This window comes from Corylus avellana, chromosome 4 (genome assembly GCF_965113065.1).
Source record: "Corylus avellana chromosome 4, dhCorAvel1.hap1.2, whole genome shotgun sequence".
NCBI lineage: Eukaryota > Viridiplantae > Streptophyta > Magnoliopsida > Fagales > Betulaceae > Corylus > Corylus avellana.
Window position 1 is genome coordinate 23,102,527 of NC_142493.1, and position 25,023 is coordinate 23,127,549.

Consider the following 25,023-nt stretch of genomic DNA (forward strand, 5'->3'; position numbering starts at 1 on the left):
TGGTTGGCCATCCTAAGGGGGTGCACCCCTTTAAAGGGAAAGAAGATGGTTGGCACTCTCTTGGCATAGTTGGCCAAAAGGGTGAGATTATGGCTCTTATTCTGTGGAAATCCCCACCAAAATTTCCTCAAGATTGCATTCAGCTCCATGCAGAAAACTTTGGGCAGCAAAAAAATGGACATAATATATGAAGGAATGGAATTGGCCACAGTTTTGATAAGGGTGGTCCTAGCTGCCTGAGAAAGTATTTTAGCTCTCCAACCTGAAACTTTGGACAAAATTTTATTTTTTAAGTCAGCAAAAGTAAGCTTTTTACTCTTATGAAAATAGAGAGGAATGCCAAGATATTTTGCCTTGGAGGGGATGAAGGAAAGGTTTAAGATGCTCTTCATAGCACTTGAATACCAACGCATGCACTAATTGCACTTGAAAATCCTATATTATCAGATCGGATCCCTCGATTCTGCATTTCTTCAAAAAGTTTAAGAGCTTCGGCAAACATATGATGTTGTGCATAGCCTGCAATCATAGCAGTCCAAGAGACAACATCTTCCTCAGTTAATCTTCTGAGAATTTGCAGGGCAGTATCATGTTTTCCAAGCTTAGCATACATATCTATGAGCACACAGGAGACGTACACATTGAGCTGAAAGCTAGTGTTCATGACTTGAGCATGAATCTGCTCTCCTAGATCAAGAGCTCCAGAAGAGGTACAGGTTCTCAGTATACTTGGATAAGTGAATTGATTAGGTATCATGCCTTCAATTTCATCTGTCTAAATATCTCAAATGAATCACTCAGATTACCTAACTGCCCATAAGCAACTAACATAACATTCCATAGGACCACATTTTTAGTCTCTGTTGTAAGGAAAAATTCATGGGCAGTATCTATATCATTAGGGCTGAGTGTTGGTTGGTAATGTCGGTTTTGGTAGAAAAATTTTATTTTCGCCTTCCAAACCAACAATGTCGGTAAAGTCAGTTATTTCACCGACTTATTCCGCCAAATTTTATTTTATTTTACATTTTGAACCGAATGGCGGTCGGTAAAGTCAATGTCGGTCAGAAGTCGGTAAAGTCGGTGTCGGCAATATCGGTATGTAGAAAAGTGGCAAATTTGTCGGCAAAGTCGGTCGAAAGTCTGTCGGTAAAGTCGGTTCGGTTAAAAAGCCTCTTCTGCCTACCGAACCGAAAAATTCGGAATAAAAAAAATCATGCCGCCTACGTCCTCCATCTAGTCGGTAATGGTTGGTGTCAGCCGAAATCAGTCGAAAGTCGGTTAATCGGTAATTTGCTTAGCCCTACCTATATCTGAGCACTTCACATAAAGATCCAGTAGAGCACCTTCAAGAATAATATCTGAAGACATTCCAGATTTTATTGCATATGGGTGGATTTGCCTCCCTGTATGGAGAGCTCTAACAGATGCACTGGCACTCAACAAACTTGCAACTGTAACACAATCTGGTTTCAAGCAATCAAACAGCATTTTCTTAAACAATTCTAGAGCTCTATCACAAAATCCATACTAAGCTAGCCCTGAGATGAGGGAATTATATGAAACCCTGTCCCTATATCGCATTGTGCAGAAAATGTGGTCAGCAGATGTCAAGTTTCCTGAGCGGAAATACAATGTCACAAGAGCATTGCACACCTACATCTCAGAAGACAACCCCCCCTTAAAAACAAGGCCATGAAGCTGCTCTCCTACATCAAACAACTCTATCTTGGTGCAAGCATTTAGAACGTTTGAAAACATATAAGCATAATGTTATTGTGCACTAAAATATTGACATGTCAGATTTAAGACGTCACCAAATTGGTGCCGTGTCATGTAAGGTAACACGTCATTAAAATGAGTAATTATTTACAGTTTTTTTTTGCTCGCCATATTTATTTTTTGAATTTCTTAGGGCATTATACCCGAATTTTGGAGTTGCCATACCTGATATACGAGTTGCACATCTAATATACTAGCTATCCATTGATCTATCAAAAGAACTATCAATCTTCCATCTACTATCAATCTTCCTGTATGGAGAGCTCTAACAGATGCACTGGCACTCAACAAACTTGCAACTGTAACACAATCTGGTTTCAAGCAATCAAACTGCATTTTCTTAAACAATTCTAGAGCTCTATCACAAAATCCACACTAAGCTAGCCCTGAGATGAGGGAATTATATGAAACCATGTCCCTGTATCGCATTGTGCAGAAAATGTGGTCAGCAGATATCAAGTTTCCTGAGCGGGAATACAATGTCACAAGAGCATTGCACACGTACATCTCAGAAGACAACCCCCCCTTAAAAACAAGGCCATGAAGCTGCTTTCGTACATCAAACAACTCTATCTTGGTGCAGGCATTTAGAACATTTGAAAACATATAAGCATAATGTTATTGTGCACTAAAATATTGACGTGTCAGATTTAAGACGTCACCAAATTGGTGACGTGTCATGTAAGGTAACACGTCACTAAAATGAGTAATTATTTACATTTTTTTGTTTTTTGCTCACCATATTTATTTTTTGAATTTCTTGGGGCATTATACCCGAATTTTGGAATTGCCATACCTGATATACGAGTTACACATCTGATATACGAGTTACACATCTAATATACTAGCTATCCATTGATCCATCAAAAGAACTATCAATCTTCCATCTACTATCACAAAATAATCCAAAACAAAATAACATGTTTCAACAAACATTCGAACTATCTCTATTATCACAAATAGATCGAACTATACATCAACAAAACATATAAAATATACAAGTTCACTAATACAAGAGCCAAACACTTGCTTAATCCGAGTCGACACCATCATGACTGACCGACTTCTCTGCGCTAACTGCAAATGATAAAACAAACAATCAGCAAACATAATAGAAACTTATCAAACATGAAACATGATGGCATTGAGCAACATCAAGATAAAAAAAGGTCATCATACTTAACAAATTCCTTAGTTTATATCTATAATTTATTTTTCTCTTTGAATATTTATTCTACGCCTCCAACATGTATTGATGGTCAAAGAAAATGGACATCACGTTCCACAAGGACCATTTGGTCCATTTCGTGCTATGTTGTGATAACCAACGAAGAATAACCAATATTAACAAGAGTTGCAATATCATTCCAAATTTCAATGATAATCAACACAAAAACCCAAACACAAATATAGTGGTGCAGATGATATACGTACGATTATGCTGAACCACGTGAACAATGTGTTGCTAAGCGGGACTTTTGTACAAATTGGTTCCCATGTTGGCTTTCAATGTGATTGTCGTCCTCATCTTCTACTCTTACGCCCCCTACACATATTATGTTGGTAATGTGTTATACACATGCATATGTGGCAGAAAGATACACACAAAGTGTGATTATCAAACAATTACTAACTGTTAAAATGATCGACATAGAATATGATCGTGTTAACAAAAGAGAAACAAAAACAAAAGAATATAGTGTTACTTGATCCACTCTCTATTAAGGATCTCACCATCACACGGACTAAGGACTCTGTGTCTGGCAGATCCCTAAGTTGAGTCACCATGGGCTCGGAGCTCACCTGCATCATGGCCTCAAGCTGGCGAAAACGGGCCTCATACATGGCATCTTTTGCTGCCATTTGAGCATCTTTTGCTACAATCTACGCCGCCATCTGAGCATCTTTTGCAGCAATCTGCTCTCGTTGTGCAGCCAACAGTACATCCATCTGTGCCCTGTGCTGTTCCCTTTCAGCTTCAAGTGCTCTTTCAATCATTTGTGAGATTGTCGAGTTCCCAGGGTTTTGTGAGTGTGCGGGTGTTGGTGTATAATATGAATGGATGGTGCCGCGCACCAGTAGAATCCCTGGTCCAATCCCTCGAATTCGGCCAGCATATTCAGGCTTATTGTTGTGCGGTTGGGCATATGCGTTGTTCGGTGCCCACCGTACCATCCCCTGGGTCATGCTTGACAATGCCGCAAAGTCAGTGGTTTTAGCTCCTACATCATCTCCTGTAGGTTACATTAAAAGTTTGTGCATTATCTAATTGTTAGTCATAAATAAGTCATCACACACATAGTAATCAAGATAAGGTGTAAGTAGCATACAACTCTCTCCATAACCAACTAATTTGGAAAGCTACTATCTTTCTTTTTGTGGGTCTTGATGTAATTCTGCGCTCGCGTAAGAGCCGCGCCCTTAGTTACTGTCTACAGGAAAAAGAAAACATAAACAGATGTTTAGATATATATTAAAATGTTTACATCTATATATATAGGGTAAATGACACACATACGTCCTCATGTGACACCTTAGCGAAGCTCTTAAACCCGGTGTAGTGTGGCGTTTTATTCAATGATCATAATCCCTTCATATGCACAGCATACTCCTACACAATTTACATTATTAATATATGAGCCCTAACACAATTACAATTAATAAAACTAAACAAATAAAATATAACTCGTGACCTACTTGATTAGTGCAATCACACCATTTCCCCAACAATATTTCCAAGTCTACGGGGTCGTACTTAGATATGTTTTGCCCGAGTCTCACCCTCACGGTCGCAAGAGTATCGCCCGGCTGAATGTTAAGTGCAAGTTTTAATTTATGTCTCCAATTCTTCAGCTTAACGCCCATATCTCTGAACGCGTCCTGTTTTATGGTCATGATATTGCACTCAGGCGGGACATAGAAGTGCACCTATATAAGTTCAAAAATAAGAAATTATTGTAGTTAGGCGTATATTTCATGCATCGGTGGCGTTTTACAAAATAAAATACACATGCTACCATAAATATAATAACATCTAATTTAAACATACCATCAAGGCATTCCATGAATAACATTTTTATGAATTTTAATGAAGAGTTTGAGACTAGAAGAACATTTTTACACGTCAAGTTATTTATATTAGTTTTACTATAGTCCAATTTAATGATATTCTTATGCCATTCTTAGGAAAAGTTCATCATAAATTATAAATTCTGTTGGGGAGAGAAACACTAAGGGAGTTAAACAAGAGTAAATTAATATACATGCTAGGATACCACTTCTAGCCCCAAAGCCTATGCTAATGAGCTTGAGTTCACTTAGGTATATTAACTGCTCTTTGTTTTTTTTTTTATACTTTGTCAATGTGGGACACAAACCTCACAAGTGTGTGCAAAACAAATCTTCCCTCACTTGTGAGTCTCTTTCACATTGACCAAACTCCACAACACACAAGAGTGTCACGAGACTCCAAGAGAAAACCACTATTTTTATTGGAGTCAAACCAAACGCGTCGAGCGGAGACACTCGTATTAGTAGTAGCGGAAGCTAACCATGTGCTCTGAAACCAATTATTGGGGAGACAAACACCAAGGGAGTCAAACAAGAGTAACTTAATATACATATTAGGATACCACTTCTAGCCCAAAAGCCTAAGCTAATGGGCTTGGGTCCACTTTAGTATATTAGTTACTCTTTCTATTTATATTTTATCAATGTGAGTAGTACTTATCCAAATTCGTCGGACGACGACATCACCTATATGGACATAGCCCTTGAGTTTTCCTGTACCGCCTCAAAAATTAATTAACTGGTAATTAACTCCATGATTCATCTCACAGCCTAATCCCTCATGGAAAAAGACTTAGGGATCTCTACTCCTCAGAAAGAGAGGATACTAAGCAGCGAAAACATCAAGATTCTATGAACATTAATTGTTACAACCAGAGCATCTACCAAGGAACATCAAAGTAGCTGAAATTACACTATACAAGTCATCATCTTTACAAGGGACTCATGCTATACCTTAATATGCAAGCATGCATAAAAGCTCTTAAGTCTACAATATCACTCAAAAGTACTAGTTACCATGAGCATCCGCCTAATCTCACAATAAGTCCTTAAGCGTTACTCGGATCAAGTCCTCCACAATAACTGGATGCTTCGTGGTGTCCATCTTCTACTAAACTATCTATAACAACATGGTTGTACATATGGAGAAAAAAGGGGAAAAAAATATAAGGGTAAGTCCGACGACTTAGTGAGTATAAATGCATATGAAGTAGCCGTCATTAAATGGTGAACTCAGTCATTTATAAAGCACATGCAGCATTATGAGTTGCCAGTTTATCATGTACATTTATGGAATATAGATATAATATATGCTGTAATATGAGGATCTTGTCATAATTCAACAGTATGGTCTACCCGAGATATTACCCCTTCTTTGCAGGGTTGGCGCTGTCCCAATGGACTTGTAATACAACACTAGTGCCACGAATATTGTACGCTACCATTCACCATTAGCAGCCCGACCAAGTCCAACCACTGGTGGCCCACGCTACTAGTGATGTACGTCCTGTAATAACCAACTATTTGGCAATGGTTGCGCCGGTCACGAAAACCACTGAATCCAAGGCCCACGCACACACACACACATGACCATAAAGTTAACCTGTATAATAAGCTCATAGCCGTTATCCCACACATACCGGTGTACCATGTCATATGATGCAATTAATCTTACCCGTCTTTTATATGCATGGTTTTACAAGTCTCATCATTATCTTGTTAATCAACATACGTTTTCACTAAAGAGAGTTCACAGTAGTTTCAAAATGTATTTCATGAGAGTTAAAAAATATGCATGTTTGATATATATATATATAAAATAATCGTGCAATGAGAAAAAAGTAACAACAAGCATCTATGTGAATTTGTACTCACCCGGGTTGTAAGGCTCCTCCATAAAATCCCATTGAGGCTCCATAACCTCGAATACTAAGAAAAGACCTATCATTAGTTCTAAATCCAACTAAAGCAAACCTAGAATAGAAAAACAGGAGTTATCAAACGACTGGCTAAAATGGCGTTCTCTAGAACGCTTCAAGTTGTACATCCGGGTTTATGGCCATACATTTGGCCAGAAGGTTTAGGTAGAACCTCATTTGTTCCAAACGTCCTCCCAAACTGGTTTCAAAGCTACCTGGAGGATTTCTAGGACCTCCTATTTCAAAATAAAATCTCAATATAAAAGGAAATATTTCAAACAAGAATCAAACGTTAACCCATGCTTAAACCAAGATTAAGGGCTACAACATAACTAGAAGCTCAAAACTACCAACTAAGCTAACTATGAAAAGCACTTAAATAGCATAACAACTAAGTAACAAGCTAGGCTTTAGAATATTACCTCCTTGAAGCGAAACCTCCAAGAATCACCCCTCCTTCTCGAAGAACTCACAAAACTTACAAAGACACTCACACAGGTGTTCCAGAGGTTTTAGGGGTGAGAATGGGGAGTAATGGACGAGTAAGGGTGGGGTATTTATAGGTGATAAAAAGTTGAGGGTACTACAGGCTGTTCTGAAAAGTAGTGTACGTATGGTACTATAGGGGCGTATATACGGTATTGTTTATCCAGCGGACCAAAGGCTGCATCGTATGTTTGGGTATTATTTAGAGTTTATCCAAAAGCCAGCGTACGTAAAGTGGTCCCCCTACGTACATCCTCACTAAAGACAAGAGCGTGCGTACAGTGGTCCCCCTGTGTACGTCCTCACTAATGACAAGAGTGTACATACGGTGGTCCCTTTGCGTATGTACGGTCAGAAAGTCTAAAATTTCCAAAATGCCCTTCCACCTTTTCCTAATGACCCAAAACCCAAATTTGCCCTCTAACTAAGCTACCTAAGCTTAGTTAATTATTTGGGTCACTACATTTCCGGCCAAGATATTAGTTGTATCCAACGCTTCTACCACTTAATCGGATCTAGCTTTTCAGCACGCCCGTCTTAGGTTCGATGTTGGTGGCTCTTTCTCGATGAAGGGTTTCTCAACCATCAGCTTCTCCAATCTCTTTTATCGTTGGCTTGTGGAAGTTGTGGGACTAGGGAATGTTAACATTTTATGGGAAATGATTGAAAGTTGTGAACTCGATGGCTCGTTTGGGTGTAAAATTTTTTTGTATTATTTTTTATTGTATTCAAAATTATAAATACTGAGATTTTTTTTTTAAAAAAGAAATTATGCTTGGATAGTTTAGAAAATGTTACACCTAAGTCTATGCTAGGGTCATTGGGCCTATTAATCAAGCCCATAGCCCATTGATCCGAGTTGAAGCCCAGGACATTCATACGGGCTTACAAAGAAGAAACCCAATTACGGAAGGTCAAATACGATGTCACTTCACCAAACTCACATTCTCGGGAGATCTTGCTCACTCGACGAGCATCATTTAATGAATCTACGATATACACAATACATAGATGAGGCAGTTATAGACAAGATATGCATCGATCATGCTAATAGCTTGAATATGGCTTAATTATCGGGCCAATTAAGGCCCACACTTAAATACCACCGACGGTTATGTGTTATTCTTTGAATCACGTCAGTCACGGTAACCGCTGCATACAACCATTCTCGGAATTATGTCAATAGTGAGAACGGTCTCTCATCAACCATAACGGTTAGGGAACTAGAATATTAACTCCTCCGTCCATTATGCCCGGGTCTCGGATCCTCCTCCCAGTCATCACCATCATCCTTATGAGACCTATCTATAAATGGCTCATAGGTAATAGAAACAGGTACATGATTCATAATCTATTAAGCTCTACACTGAGTTTACACAGACACTAACTTAAGCATCAGATGAGGTATGCGGCGGCCACCATCCGGTGCATCCTCTTAACAAGTGTTGTTATATTGCAGGAAAGAAGGAAAGCACTAGCTCAATATTACTGATCTGCCCTTGGGTCCACCATACCGGAAACTGTACCAACAGAAAATATGAAGAATAATTAGAAAAGATGTTTGGAAACATAAATTAAATTGAATTTATTTGAAAAAAAAAACTAAAAATAATTAAAAAAATCTATGAATTTTAAAATAAATAAAAAATTGGAAAAAAAAAAAAAAACTGGGGTGGTTTTTGAACCATCCCTTGAGGGTGGCAGAGGGTGGCTCTATCACCCTTGAAACTAATGACATTAGTGAGAAGGGGCTGGATCGGCCACCCCCGAAACTAATAGGGGTGGCCGAGCCACCCACAGGCGCTGTTAGGGGGTGGTTGCCCAACCCCATTAATGAGATGGGGGTGGCCGAGCCACCCCAGGAAACTGCTCGGGGATGGCTCAACCACCCCCATTAAATTTTAGGACCGGCACCCCTAGGGTTTTAATTTTTAATTTTTAATTTTTTTTGAGTTGGGTTAAAAAAAAAATTAGAGTTGGGCATAAAAAACACCCGAACATAAACTCAAAACATAGTAAAAAAGAAACTCAAAATAAAATTATCACCCAAACGAGCCATGTTTTTTGCTTTTGGGTCTGTTTCCATCAAGGGGAACGTGTGTGTTATTGTAAGTAGTGAGAACAGCATAACTAGGGGTCTCCCAATTCACAAATGATTTAGGGGTGAAAAGGCGGTTATGGTTAGTAGTTATTGGCTAAAACCGCTAACGGTAACCGCCTAGGTGGTTAGTAAAATTCACTAACCGCTTCCGCTAACCGCCTAGGCAATTAACCAGAGATTAGTGGTTAATAACCCTAATAACCATTAACTGCTTTAATTTTTTTTTTTTTTTTGATATTTTAAAAACATATGAAAAAACCAAAATGACGTCGTTTCTATGGTAATACAAGAATACCCTACTACATATGACATTGTTTCTATATATATTTAAACATATAAACGATACCATTTCATGTAGTTTTATGTATATTTTTATATATAAATATAATATATATAAAAAATTACCTGGCTAAAATTACAGAGTTGGGTTTATCTGGTAATTCTCTCTCTAGTGCGATCTCACCGTATTTTCTCTCCAATTGAACCGAGTTAATCTCTTTGCAACTTCAGGAGAATTGTTTCAGTACTAGAGCAACTCCACCAGAAATAGGCCTATTGGCAAAGCTCCAATTTATTTATCTATTTAATAATTCGCTTCTGGGTCAATTCCATCTGATGTTAGGAACTTGAAAGAATTGCCAGAAATAGACCTTTCACAAAACCAGCTCTTTAAGAATCTAAAACCCTTACACCGAAACTAATCATCCTCGACACAAAGGCCAGGATAAAAATCATCACCCCAAATATCACGCATGAAAGTAGATCTATGGAGAAGTCAAAACCTTATTAAAAAAAAAAACAATAAAAACACAATAAAAAAGCCAGCAAACAGCTACAACAGCTGGGGCGAGGGAGGCGAAGCGCATAGGCTAGCGCATGGTGGATGAGATGGAGCCGTTTTGTGCCCATGAGCAGCTAAGGAACGGGGGAGCACGGTGGGCCGATGCGTGGCTGAGCGTAGGGCTGGGCAAAAACCCGCCCAACCCGACGACCCGGCCCGCCCTGCCCCGGCCCGTGCGGGTATAATGTGTTTTTTCGCGGGTTCGGGTTGAAAATATTCAACCCGTGCGGGGCGGGGCGGGTTTCGGGTTTAGTAATATTTTTTATGCGGGTACCCGACCCGCCCCGCCCCGCCCCGCTCCTAAAACACTAAAAAAAACATAGAAAACCCTAGAGAGTAGAGACCCATCAGCCTTTCTCCCCTTCTCCCTTTCACACTTTCACGATTCACCCAGACTCCTTTCACTCCAGCAGCGCCGTCGACTACCTCTCTCCCGTCGAACCCATCTCCTTCCCCGGCGTCCCCGCACCGCAAGACCGTCGACCGCACCTCTCGATCTCCCATCAGACGGTCGGACCCATCTCACTCCCCGCATCGCACGACTGCATCTCGCAATCTCTCACTCTCGCCTCTCGATCTCAGATCAGAAGGGTACTCTCTCTCTCTCTCTCTCTCTCTCTCTTTTCTGTTTGGTTCTTGGGAAAGATTAAAAGAAAATATCACTTGCTTTTTATTCCATTTTCCTCTATTTTGATTATGTTAAGTTGTTTGATAATACAATCAAAATGTCTATTTGTAGGCCATATATACAGATGTGCAACATACAAAATAAAAATCCCATGATAATGACATGATTAAATGATCAGATTTTGCTATCATCTATAAGGAAATGATACAATTTAAATATAGAAAGAAATTCTATGATTTCTAAATTCATTAACAAATAATATGTTGGAGTTCAACTAGACGGGCATGAGTCGCGTGCATGACTGGCCTCCACTAAATAATTTTAACCCTCAATAATTAGTATAAGATAATAACTTTTAGAGCATTATTCTCTTAAGCATATATATATATATATAAATTCAATGGCTGCTACACGTTTATATCTAAAAAATGATGCTTCACATATTTTATTATTTCTAATTAATTTGTTTACATCAACCAGAGATTTTGTTAGTTCATTTAATAGACGCTAGAGTATTAAAAGAGTAAGAATTATTCTAAGAGTTTTCAATTCAATCGAAATCAGTGTTTAATTCAAAACAAATGAGAAAATATTATATATAATTTTATGAGACTTCACATGCAATCTGTGCACTTCGCTTAAAGAAAACAGGCTATATATTTTACACCGAAATAAACACATTTCATTGGATTATGCAGTATTGGTTTGTTATGTTGGGTCTGATTATGTTGGGTCTGATTATGCAGTATTGGTTTGTTTGTTTTTTTTTTTTTTCCACTTATTGTAGGCTCATGGATGGTCATTCAAGTAGTGCTGTTGGTTCTAGTTCTGTATCATCTATTCCTAACCCTAGTTCAACTCTCCCACCAAAACCTTTAAAATCTGAACAAACATCAGTGGTGTGGGAACATTTTACCAAGTTAGAGGGGGGTGATCCTAAGGATCCTAAATCACAATGCAAGTATTGTAACAAATTGTTTAGTTGTCACACTAGAAAGCATGGTACAAATTCCATGCTTGGGCATTTGAGGAATACTTGCAAAAAATATCCCGGTAGGTTTGATAAAGAGGATAAGTCACAATCAAAGTTAAGTTTTGAGGGTAAGAGGGAGGGCCAAATGGGAGTGGGAGAAGGATCTGTGGGTAATTTGGTGATTACTAAATACAATGCTGCGAAAATAAGGGACGCAATTGCTAAGATGATAATTAAGGATGAGTTGCCATTTAGGTTTGTGGAAGGTGAAGGGTTTCGGGATTTCATGAATATAGTTGAGCCTAGGTTTTCAATTCATTCTCGTTATACTGTGATGAAGGATTGTGTTAAGCTTTTTTTGTCTGAGAAGGAAAAGTTGAGGGCAATGTTTATGACAACTGGGGTTCGGGTTTGTCTTACCACTGATACATGGACTTCAATTCAAAACCTTAATTACATGGTAATCACCTCTCATTTTGTTGATAGTGATTGGAACTTACACAAAAGAATTATAAACTTTTGTTTAATTCCTAATCACAAAGCTGATACCATTGGGGAGAAGATTTTGTTGTGTATGCATGAGTGGGGTATTCATAACATTTTCACTATCACAGTTGACAATGCTTCTACCAATGATGGTGCTTTGGAGTTTGTGAAAAAGAGAACTAGTAATAAGGAGGGCACCATATTAGAGAGTTAGTTTATGCATATCAGGTGTTGTGCACACATACTAAATCTTATTGTGACTGATGGTTTGAAAGAGGTTGATGAGTCCATTGTGAGGGTTAGAAGTGCGGTGAAGTATGTAAAGTCTTCACCTGCAAGATTTGAGAAGTTTAAGGCTTGTATTGAAAGAGAACAAGTTGATTTCAAGGGTTTGTTGTGTCTTGATGTTCCCACTAGATGGAACTCTACATATTTGATGTTGGAAGGTGCTGAAAAATGTCGAGCTGCTTTCCAACTTATGGAAGAGCTTGATAAGTACTTTAAGCCTACATTGACCGAGGAAAAAAATGAGAAAAAGGGTTTAGGACCTCCTACTTGTGCTGATTGGAGTCGTATTAAGATTTTTCTCAAGTTTCTCAAACTTTTTTATGATGCAACAATTCGAATTTCGGGGTCTTTGTATTGTACTTCTAATATGTACTTTCAAGAAATTTGTGGCATTCAAATGCATTTACAAGAGTATATTGATAATGGTGATTATGTATTGAGTGCTATGGCGGAGAAAATGATGACGAAGTACAATAAATATTGGGGGGATCTTGAGAACAATGATAGGGTTAACTTGATGATGTTTATTGCGGTTATACTTGATCCACGAACCAAATTGGTGTCTTTAGAATATTGGTTCAAAGATGTTCTTGGTGTTGATAGGTGTAATGAAATGAAGAAAAAATTGAAGTCAATCCTTAACAAATTATATGATCACTACAACGCCGGAGAGAGTTCATCTCAAGTTCTACATAGTAGTGGATTGCCTCAAGGTTCCTCAATGAAAATAGAAGAAAGTGAGAATGCTAACCTCTACTTCATGAATAGATTTCATAAGTACCTAACTTCTAAAAGTGATATTGAAAATAAATCGGAGATGGATCGATATTTGATGGAGGATGTTGAAAAAGCGAATGCGAATTTTGATATTTTAAATTGGTGGAAGGTGAACTCAACCAAATTCCCAATAGTTGCCAAAATAGCACGAGATGTGTTGGCTATTCCCATTACAACAGTTGCTTCAGAGTCGGCTTTTAGCACCGGAGGACGTGTGTTGGATCCTTTTCGAAGTTCATTGGCCCCAAGTACGGTTGAAGCATTGATATGTGCACAAAATTGGTTAAGATCAAAGCCCCTAAGTTCTGACTTAGATATGGTTGATGATGCTGAAAGTTATAAGCTCGATTCAGGTCAATTTTTTCATCATTTATTTATTTTAGTTTGATTAATATATTTTGCTATTTACAAATTTCATTTATCGGTTTCAATTAATATTGTAATGTTTTTTTTTTTTTTTTTTTTTTTTCATTCTTTGTAGAAGTAACTTTGAAGAACATCAGCATTTTACTTGAGGATGATTAGTGACTTGAAGCTGAAGATGCATTTTGGACTTGAAGTTGAAGTTACATTTTGGATGATTAGTCATTTTACTTTAAGTTGCATTTTGTTGGGTTTTGTTGCTTTAAATTTGAAGTAATTAATTTTTGTTGTTGCTTTGATGTAACTATAAACTATGGGTGTTAAGTAATTTTTTGGTTTATTTTTTTCCTCTATCTTTTTGAATTTACTTGAGGATGATTAGTGACTTGAAGTTGAAGTTGAAGTTGCATTCTAGACTTGAAGTTGAAGTTGAAGTTGCATTTTAGATGATTAGTCATTTTACTTTAAGTTGGATTTTGTTGGGTTTTGTTGCTTTTAGTTTGAAGTAAAGAATTTTTGTTGTTGCTTTGATGTAACTATAAATTATGGGTGTTGAGTAATTTTTTGATTTGTTTTTTCTTCATCTTTTTTAAGTTACTTGAGAAAGATTAGTGACTTCATTGACTTGAAGTTGCATTATGGTCTTGAAATTGAAGTTGTAATATGGATGATTAGTCATTTTACTTGAAGTTGCATTTTGTTGCTTTTAGTTTGAAGTAATGAATTTTTGTTATTGCTTTGATGTAATTATAAACTATGGGTGTTAAGTAATTTTTTGGTTTTTTTTTTCCTCATCTTTTTGATAAACAAAAAAAAAAGCTAATCATATTTTTATGAAACCCAAAATATCATTTTTATGAAAGATTAAAAGCCCCCAAAAAAAGCCAACAAAAAGCCAAAATATCATTTTTAGGCTTAGACCCAACAAAAAGCCCATATTCTGGTTTAAAAATAATAGAAAAAGCCCATATAGGAGTGGCCTTTTGGGCTTAGTCCAAAAAATTGAATAAAAAAATTTACAAAAAATGTCATACCAAGAAACCCGACCCGACCCGCAGGACCCGCAATTATTAAACCCGCACCGCAAATACCCGACCCGCGCGGATTTTGGGCATTGGGCTCGGGTGGCGGGTCAAAAAAATCCAAACCCGCAATATGCGGGTCGGGTGGGGAAAACCCCAAAACCCGCCCCGCCCCGACCCGTGCCCAGCCCTAGCTGAGCGAAACCAGTTGAGGAGACTAGATCTAGATTTTGAAAAACTAGATTTAAAGCCCAACTGATTCTGAGGAGGTGAAGAGCGGCACAACAAGGTGGAGGGCAGAAGGAGGCAGTGCAGCATAAGCAAAGGGATAGCTGGAGCAATTGGAATGGTCGGAAAAAACCAAAAAAATAAACTGAAGAAAAAAAATTAAAAAAAAAAAAAAAAAAAAAAAAAGAAGAAGAAGAAGAAAAAAAACAATAAGGGGGGGAGGAAAGAAAAGGGGAGTAGGGGGGAGGGGAAAGGAGGAAGGAGCAAGAGCTCCTCCCTCCTCCCATAGGTTTTTTCTCTCTAAATTTTCTTTCTAGCCGGCTTTTACTTGTTGGCACATTGGAAATAGATAGAATATTACTATTTATGCTAGCATATTTATAATTGTTAGGTTTTAGTTTAACCTAATTTAATGATATTTCTTGTAATTCTTTTGTTCTTTAAAACTTTGGGGAATATCACTTAGGTTTTCAGGGGTTTTGAAAGTGTTCCCTGTTTTCCCATGAGAAGACTCGTCAAGACGGGCTCGTGATGGTACCTGACAAAGTGCTCTTTGTTTTCCGGTCACGAACCCCGTCAGGACGGGACATGTAACGGGACTGAGCTTGGAAGTTTCTATTTCCTCGTCAGAAGGTGTGTCAGATGGACATGTAATAGGAAGCTACTGTTTCCTCGTTAGAAACCTCACCAGGACGGGACATGTAACAGGAAATTATTGTTTCCTTGTCAGAAGGTGCGTCAGGACGGGCATGTAACGGGAGGCTACTCTTTCCTCGTCAGGATGAAACATGTAACGGGACTAATGTTGGACTCCCTATTTTCTTGTCAGATGGAGCGTTAGGATGTGACATGTGACATGGATGAGACGTTTGTTCTTCCCGTGATGATGACACTCCTTTCTCGTTAAGACGTGAATTTTCTAGATCTACAGTTTTTTTCTTCTCGTCTTAATGAGAAATGAGTCCCGTTAGGACATGAAGAGTAAAATATCCTTCCTATAAAAGAATTTTCTTGTCACTGTTCACTGTAGACTTTTTGGAAGGATTTTTCTTTGTACAGTCTCAACAGTTTTCTTTGAGCAATGTGTCTCGAGAGTGTTTGTTCAGGTGAGGACGTGATAAAGCTTCGGGTTCTCCTTTGCTCTTGATTGGCATTTTGCCTGCTTGTTCATCTACACAAAGATCATTGGTTTGTTTGCTTTAAGAAAGAAGTTTACTGAAGGGTCGGTGAGGAAATGCATTCCGTGAAGATGGCCAGGATGGAGACAAGCTAGGAAGCTTGTTGTTCTTACTAAGTCTAACACCTAGAGCTTGGTATAAGAGACTCATCTCACATGGGTTCACTTGTGGAACAGCAAATTGTACTCTGTTCATTCGAAAGAAGGGAAATGATATGTTGATTGCTCAAATCTATGTGGACGACATAGTGTTTGGTGCTACAGTTGACTCTTACTCTCACATTTTTGCTGAGAAAATGAAGAAAATGTTTGAAATAAGTATGATTGGAGAGTAGTCATATTTCCTGGTCTACAAGTTCAACAATCAAACCTTGGAATGTTTGTCTCTCAGGCCAAGTATGCTAAGGAGCTTATGAAAAAAGTTGGCCTTAATGGAAAAAGTCACGTTCAGACTTCTATGAGCATCAATGTGAAACTTTTAGTAGATCTTACTAGAAAAATTGTTGATCAAAAACTCTATAGAAGTATGATCGGGAGTCTTTTGTGCCTCTCTGCGAGCAGACCTGACATCTCTTTCAGTGTTTGTGTGTGTACTCAATTTCAAGCCAATCCTAAAGAACCACATTTAACAGCTGTTAAAAGCAGCATCTGATATGTAAATGGTACTGTGAATCATGTGATTTGGTATTCCAGGAACACCAACCTAAACTTGGCAGGATACTCCAATGTTGATTGGGCAGGATGTGCTGATGACAGGAAGAGTACCTTTGGTGGATATTTCTATATGCGAACAAATCTTGTGGCTTGGCTGAGCAAGAAACAAAACTCTATCTCTCTTCACTGCAGAAGCTGAATACATTGCTGCTAAGCGTTGTTGCACATAGCTCTTGTGGATGAAAAAACTTCTGTTGGACTATGGTCTTGATCAAGAGAAGATGGTGGTGTTATGTAATAATCAAAGTGCAATTAGTATTTCTAAGAATCCAGTACAACACTTTCATACCAAACACATTGACATCAGGTATCATTTCATTCATGATTTGGTTGAGACTAATGTTATCAATCTTGATCATGTGGTTACAGAACGGCAATTGGCAGACCTATTCACTAAACCACTGGATGTGTCTCAGTTTGAATTTCTTCACTCTGCAATTGGTATTTGTGAACAGCTTGAAATGGTTTAAATGGGATTCAAGGAAGGTCAATGTTGTGCTTTGTGAATATTCTTGTTTTCCGTTGTATTTTGTTTTTGTTTGCATTTTGTTTGTCTTGTTGGGATCTTTTGCTCTCTTGTTTTAACCTGAGGAGGTATGTTTGATGTATTCTCTTATGGATGTATTTTCAATGTTCACAAGTTAGAATCCGTGGTTTGATTATAAGGTCTGAACAATCTTAACACTTTCTCTGGTTTTCACTGAGTGATTCCTCTCTTATTTTCCTTACTCTAAATTGGTTTGTAATAACAAGTTTCTGTGACCTAAATCTTTCTAAAGCATGTTCAGTGGAACCTCGTGTGTCTCAGGATAAGGATGAGGTACATGTTTTTGTCGACTTCATCTATCCTTTAAATGTCTTTCTGTGTTTTTGACAAATTGACCCTACAAGTTTTACTTGTCTCTAAGAGTGTTCATGGCATCACCTCTTTCAATGACAAGAATTTTTTTTTTTTATCAAAGATCAGTGCTACTTTTTAATGTGTCCTAATGTTGACCTACTTTTTCATCCTTACAGAGAAAAAAAAAAAAATAGTTTCTACGCATTGTGGTAAAAGGTGAAATACTCAAGGTATTGTGAATTCTTATTAACTCTTGGAAAATTGAGGAGGAATGGGTGTGTGGCCTTCTATTGATCAATAAAGGGGTTTGACTTTTGCAAAATCTGATTTTGTTTGAAGATATGTCTTGTCCTTAGCTGCATACCATATAATTGTCTCTAAGAGCATTGATTGTATAGCTTTGAACATGTGTTATCTTGATATGGTGGTTTGGGTTCTCTTGTTTTCACAATACGAGTACGAGCTGTTTTCAAGTCAAAATCACTTGTGTGTTGATTGTTCACAAAATGTTGACGTCTTTTCTTAATTCATACCTATGGTTATGGCTTGTGATTCTCATATGAGGATATGTCGATTCTTGAATGATTTGTTTTACTACCCCTTTGGCACCCCCAAGGGGCCAAATTGGGGTGGCCGAAACCAACCCCATATGGTTGGCCCAAATTTTTATTTTTATTTTTTTCATTTATTTAAATTAAAATTAAAATTTTAAATTTACTAATTGTAATGATGACATTTCTAAAGTGTTGTTTTGCAGCCCAAGAGGCTAATGTTTATGTCATAGATAGTGTTAGAGCCGTAAAGTTTTCAATCTATATCTTTGGCATTGTATGATTGAGCATTTTACTCTAGATTGATTTTATATCAATGAAGATAACTCATTTGTCCAAAAAAAAAAAAAAAAAATGTAGCCAAAAGGACAATTCTTAGTGGTGAGCATAGGCCTATAACGCCGAAGCACTTGAACACCGTCTTTTCTTCCTCCGCTTTCAATACATTTTCTTCTATTTACATCTTTCTTACAATTTTCTACTATGTATACCAAGATGCTTCATATAATCATTGCTTTAGTTTGAGGTTCATAACATTTTTTTTTTTTTTTTTTTTTTTTAACGAAAAGAATTTTGTACCCACATTTAATCATAAAATTGTACTAAGTTAAGACATGAATAAACCTCGAGTACTGGTATAGACAAGTCCGTACAGCTCTTCCCAAGAATTTATTAATATTAATAGGCCAACAAAAACTTACGGGGTTGTTTGCCAATGGACTTTGTTTGTTTAGTGGCCTAAAACTGTAGTAAGATTTGATTAATGTGAAAAAAATAAGAATATTAGTAATTTTTTTATTTAAATAATAGTAAAAAATGATTGATATGATGTAAAAAATAAAAATATTGAGAATTAAATTTGAGATGAAGAGTACGTGGCATTTTTTTGGTTCATTGGCAAACAACTTCTATATTTAGGAAATTGGTAATTTTATTTATTTATTTATTAATATTGGTAGTTGGGTAGTTTGCACTTTGATTGTCTCCTGGCACCTTACCAACTTGTCTTAAAGTGCCTTCTTTTGCGCGTCAGGAATCTATCCATATTGGTTCACAGGTTGCACTTATATTGTGCATATATTTCTCCAATATTTTTGCAATATTTCCAACAATGTAATAAATAACTTAAAATAATATAAATAATATTTTAAATTATTACAGTGAAAATAAAAGTATTAAATTAAGTCAAATTGGAGTATAATCCAATTATAATCCACAACTATATACATGCCAGTTTAATATCTTTATTAAACTATAATCCACAAACGTTCAATATCTTTATTATATACATGCTAGTTTAATATACTGAATAAGAGAAAAAGAAAATCTATCTAATTTAAAATAAAACTTTACTCATTTCTTTTTTCTTTCAAATTTAAATGGCAAAAAATCATAATTTTTTTTACTTAATTACGAAAGCGAAGATGATTGAGTTTGAGAATGCACTTGTAGCATAAATGAAAAAGTAGGAAATCACGTTCTAGTTATGAACTGGGCAGCGGCCAGAAACGCGATTCACCGGAATATGCTGCAGATTTGGAAACTGATTGGGACAGTGACATTTAAAGAATTAAACAAAACATAGATCAAATTTTGATCAAATTTTTTTTTCATTGTATCTATGATATATATTGTTTTGTTTCTATTTTTATTAAATGAATAGAGAAGACATTTTGAATGAATACTTTAATTAAAAAAAAAATAATAGTAATAACTTAATTGCCTTTAAGCTAGCTAGGTTGTAAGTTACAAAGGGAAAGTTATAAGGTGCAATTTATAGTGGAATAGGATGAAGAAAAAAAACAGTTGGATGTTGAAAAGTCACATTGTAATTTTATCTCTTATGCACAATGCAAACAATTGGAATTTTATGCACTTTGAAAACTTTTTACTTTCTATTCAAAAAAAAAAAAAAAAAAATCAATTTTTACTTTCTAAGAATATATGGATGTTGAGACTTTCCATGAATATGAATAATGAATTTCAATCCATAATTACTATTACCATAATTAGAGGCCTTAATTAGATACTATTTATTAACTTTTACCATATTAAAACCTTAAATATTTTCGTTGGAAAAAACCTATATTGCACACTATTAATTGGGGCCTTAATTAGACACTATTAATTATTAATGTTTTACCATATTAGAGCCTTAGAAGGAATGGAATAGGATCCTTTCTAGTCCATAATGGACCGGAGAATATCTAGTTCATGATTAAAATTTTTTCCTAGAAATCCTACCGCCACAAATAAGATACATGTCCCACTACAAAAAAAAGAAAATAATAAAAAATTCAAATTAAAAAAAATTAATTAATAAAAAAAATATAGGGTGGCTGGCCACCTCATCTTAGCCATAGGGGGGGCCGGACCACTCCATTTTAGCCGATGGTTGCTTGAGAGCCACCCTAATAGCCGGCCAGGGGTGGCCGGACCACCCCCAAGGGCCATGGGGTGGCTTCAGCCACCCTAAGCCGACCGGTCTGGGGTGGCCCAAGCCACCCCAGGGCCTAACAATTTTTTTTTAGATCTGGTCCTTGGGGGTGGCCAAGGGGTGTCTTCGGCCACCCCAGGGCCCTTGGGGGTGGTCTGGTCACCCCCAAGGGACAAGTGAATTTTTTTTTTTTTTTTTTTTAAGATTTTGCGGGCCATAGGGTGGCTTTGGCCACCCCCAGCCCCAACTGGGGTGGTCCACCCACCCCCAATGGGTGGCCAGCCAGCCCTTAATTTTTTTTAAAAAAATATATAATATTTTTTTATTTTTTTATTAATAGGACAGATGTCCTATTTATGGCCTCATCTTAACTATTAATTGAATATTCTCCGATCCAAAATGGATTGGAGAGGATCCTCTTCCAAAAAGAATCTCTACTTTACAATTATTAATTGGGGCCTTAATTAGATACTATTTATTAATTTTTTACCATACTAAAGCCTTAAAAAATATTTTACAAAAAATATCTATTGTATAATTATTAGTTGGAGGCCTTAAGCAATGAAAAAGGATCCTCTGGGAAAAAGAATCCGCTCCAGTTCAAATTCCCTTTATTTATTCTATTTAGTGCATTTTGAAGGGTATTATATTTAATGCACTATTATCATTAAAAATTTTGGACAACACTACCCTTCAAAATGCACTATAAATAAAAAAAATTAAAAAAAATTGAAGGAATTTGAAATAGAGAGTATCATTTTCCTGGGAATAGGATCTTCTCCAATCTAAAATAGACTAGAGAATATTCAGTTTATGGCTAGGATTTCTTCTTAGAAATTCTAAAGTCATAAATAGGACACATGTCCACTAACCAAAAATAATAATAAAATATTATTTTAGATTAAAAAAATAAAAAATTAGAAATATTTTAAAAATACTAAGGGTGGCCGGACAGGCCATAGGGGGTGGCTGGACCACCCCTGTTGGCCTGGGGTGGTCTGACCATCCCCTAGGTCCACCCCATTAAATTTTTTTTAGTTTGGCCCTAGGGGGTGGCTGGACCACCCCCGTTGGGCCATAAGCCACCCCTGACTGGCCATCCCCTAGGCTACCCCATTAATTTTTTTTTTTTTTTAGTTTGGCCCTAGTGGGAGGCCGGACCACCCCCGTTGGGGCACCCCATTAATTTTTTTTTTTGGCCCTAGGGGTGGCCAGACCACCCCGTTGGGCCGATCTGGAGTGGCTTCGGGGTGGTCCGGCCACCCCCTAGGGCCAAACGATTTTTTTTTTTTTTTTTTTTTTTTTTTTTTTTTTACGTTTGGACATTGGGGTTGCCGGACCACCCCCAAGGGCCATGGGGTGGCTTCGGCCACGGCCACCCAAGACTGGCCGGTCTGGGGTGGCCGAAGCCATCCTAGGTCAACAGGGGTGGTCCGGCTACCTCCTATGGGCTGGCCGGCCACCTTTAGTTTTTTTTAAATATTTTCTAATTTTTTATTATTTTTATTTTTATAAATCTAAAATAATATTTTATTATTATTTTTGGTTATTAGACAAGTGTCTTATTTATGGCTTTAGGATTTCTAGGAAAAAGTTTTAACTATAAATTGAATATTTTTTAGTCCAAAATAGACTGAAAAGAATCCTATTCCATTTTCCTTAGGTTGAGCCGGCCCTCGTTGTAACTACCACCCAATTACATTAATTAGAAGGTAGTCGTACGTGTGCATGCAGATGACTGGGTTTTGGATGGTATAATTAAAGCTGCGCACTTCCCCAAAGAGCTTATAAAAAGGGCTTAATGGGAGCACGTCTCGATCTAAGTATATCCGACAAGCAAGAGAGTCAAGGTACTCCCCCTTTTCAATTAGAATAACAAAAAGCTTCTCCAAAAAACAAGGCCTAGAATGTTTTGATTGCAGTTGCATTTTTTTTTTTTTTTTAAATTGATTTGTTTCTAGAAATAGATGAATTTGTAGGATATATTTTTGTCTAATTTCTTCAAAATTTAACACTAACAACAGCACTACTATTTTTCTCAGTGCATGTCCAGAGTTTTAGCAACAAATTAAGCAAAGGTTAAAAATGGCTGTAAAGCTCAACAATTTCTCCTTTCAATCCCTCCCTTCAGTTGCACTCCTACCTGCAAGAGCTCAGAGATCTCCCAAGTTTTCTATAACTTCCACCATCTATTCCAGCTCTAAGTAAGTCCATTCTTCAAACTCTATCATCATGCATTTGACTTGTTTGACTATTTTAGACTAGTACGTTGCATTACTTTCTTACCCCAAAAAAGAAAAAAGAAAACTAACATATGCCTCCTTTTTTTTTTCTTTTTTTTTTTTATCCTCCCTCCAATTCTAGAGGGAAAGCAATGTCTTCAGGTCGTGCCGGAGAAGCTAATGTTAACGTAGTCCGTCCTATGCTACCACCAAAAAATGTTGAAATTTTCAAATCCATGGAGGATTGGGTTAGGAGTGATATCTTAATTCTCTTAAAACCTGTCGAGAAATCTTGGCAGCCACATGATTTTTTGCCAAATCCTACCTCAGATGGATTTATTGAGCAAGTAAATGAACTTAGGGGGAGAGCAAAGGACATTCCTGATGACTACTTTGTTGTCTTAGTCGGTGATATGATTGTGGAAGAAGCCCTTCCATCTTACCATACACTTCTCGGCAGCTCAAACATATTTTACGATGAAACAGGTTGCGACAATACTCCTTGGGCAACATGGGCAAGGGGATGGAGTGCAGAAGAAAACAGACATGGTGATCTTCTCAACAAATACCTCTTCCTTTCCGGGCGAGTGGAAATGAAACAAATCGAAAAGACCACACAATATTTGATTGGGTCAGGAACGGTGAGATTTTGTGATACCATAATATTATGTTGGAGTTTTGATGTGCGATGGAAATTCACTTCCAATAATAACAACAAATATGAATAATTAATATAACACAAACTCATAAACCCATAGTTTTTATTTCAAAATAGCATCTTTACATTTTATATCAAAGCCTCATTTAAAAACTCCGAGATAATCGTTATCTCTTCAAGACATTTCTTAAAATGGCCCTCTTATTAATTATTATGATAAAAATTATCCAATCTTGAACTATTATTTTATGGACTACAGATGCGATCAAGAAGTAAAAGTTTTAATGATCAACAAGTTAATTAATGTCAAATATTTTCCTCTCAGGATTTCGGCCCCAGGACAAGTCCCAGTTATTTAACTATCTACACATCGTTTCAAGAAAGAGCAACATTTATCTCTCATGCTAATACAGCCAAACTTGCCATGAAGTACGGGGACAAAAAGCTTGCACAAATATGTGGCACAATTGCTGCAGATGAGAAGCGTCACGAAACTGCTTACACCAAAATAGCTGGGAAGTTTTTTGAGCTTGATCCAAATGAAGCAATCATTGCCTTTTCTGACCTGCTGAGGAGGAAAGTATCAATGCCAGGCCACTTAATGTATGACGGCAATGATGAAAATCTTTTTTATCACTTTTCTAATGTTTGTTCCCGAATTGGGGTGTACACGGCCAGGGACTACGTAACAATATTGGAACATTTTGTTGGTACATGGAATGTGGAGAAACTAAGTGGACTTTCCAGTGAGGGACGAGAAGCCCAGGATTATGTATGTGGATTAGTTCAAAGACTGAGAAGTTTAGAGGAAAGAGCTCAAGCAAGGGCAAAAAAAGCACCCGCTGTTCCTTTCAGCTGGATTTCCGGTAGGGAGGTGTAGGCTGTGTAGCCATGCATAAAAGCAAATTAAGGGAGTTTGCAATAAACCCCAAATTAATATTCCCTTCTTTGTATTTTGTCATATTACAGTAATCTCCTTACTTTGAGTCCAGTTTGATTTTGTTGTTAAGTCCTCTACTTGTTCTTGTTCCTTTGTGTTTTTCTAGTTGTTGGTTGAATATAATTAATTCTGTAATGTTCATTAAAAAAAAAAAAAATGGTGAGTTTAATTATCTATGACATGAATTGAGAATTTATCTTTGATTGTCTCATTGTTTTAGGCACGGTAATCCATACACAATCCTCCACGACCTATCAATGTCCTGAACGAGCAACACGGGACACCACAAAAAAAACAAGGTTTAGTGACATGGTTATTTGGGGCATTTTTGGCTAAAAAAATGTCCCTATTGATTTCGCAACGCTTGATTAGGGGCACTTGGGACATGTCGGTTTTTATGGCGACTAGAATTTAAGATTGAGACGTTTTTTTACAAAAAAACACCTCGAAAATGGAACGTTTGGAACAAAGCACCCCCCTTTTTAAAAGGGGGCGCTTAGTTGTGAAAAACGCCCCCTTT

General features: G+C 37.2%; 2 protein-coding genes and 1 pseudogene across 2 annotated transcripts; 1 reads left to right on the forward strand and 2 right to left on the reverse strand.

Annotated features, from left to right (window-relative positions):
- Nucleotides 1-388: 388 nt before the first annotated feature.
- Nucleotides 389-1,491, reverse strand: LOC148586476 (pentatricopeptide repeat-containing protein At4g13650 pseudogene; annotated as a pseudogene).
- Nucleotides 1,492-1,530: 39 nt separating this feature from the next.
- On the reverse strand, nt 1,531-3,645 carry LOC148586477 (pentatricopeptide repeat-containing protein At4g13650-like). Its single transcript, XM_088515654.1, has 5 exons — nt 3,517-3,645; nt 2,782-2,859; nt 2,194-2,355; nt 1,948-2,112; nt 1,531-1,656 (listed from the first exon to the last, which is right to left on the reverse strand). The coding sequence occupies exons 1-5, from the start codon at nt 3,643-3,645 to the stop codon at nt 1,531-1,533; spliced, it is 660 nt and encodes a 219-aa protein (XP_088371780.1).
- An 18,835-nt stretch (nt 3,646-22,480) lies between these two features.
- LOC132179592 (stearoyl-[acyl-carrier-protein] 9-desaturase, chloroplastic) lies at nt 22,481-24,572 on the forward strand. Its single transcript, XM_059592331.2, has 4 exons — nt 22,481-22,533; nt 22,726-22,887; nt 23,048-23,546; nt 23,889-24,572. Exons 2-4 carry the CDS (start codon nt 22,769-22,771, stop codon nt 24,441-24,443), a joined length of 1,173 nt encoding a protein of 390 aa, XP_059448314.2. The 5' UTR covers nt 22,481-22,533; nt 22,726-22,768; the 3' UTR covers nt 24,444-24,572.
- The last annotated feature ends 451 nt before the right edge of the window (nt 24,573-25,023 follow it).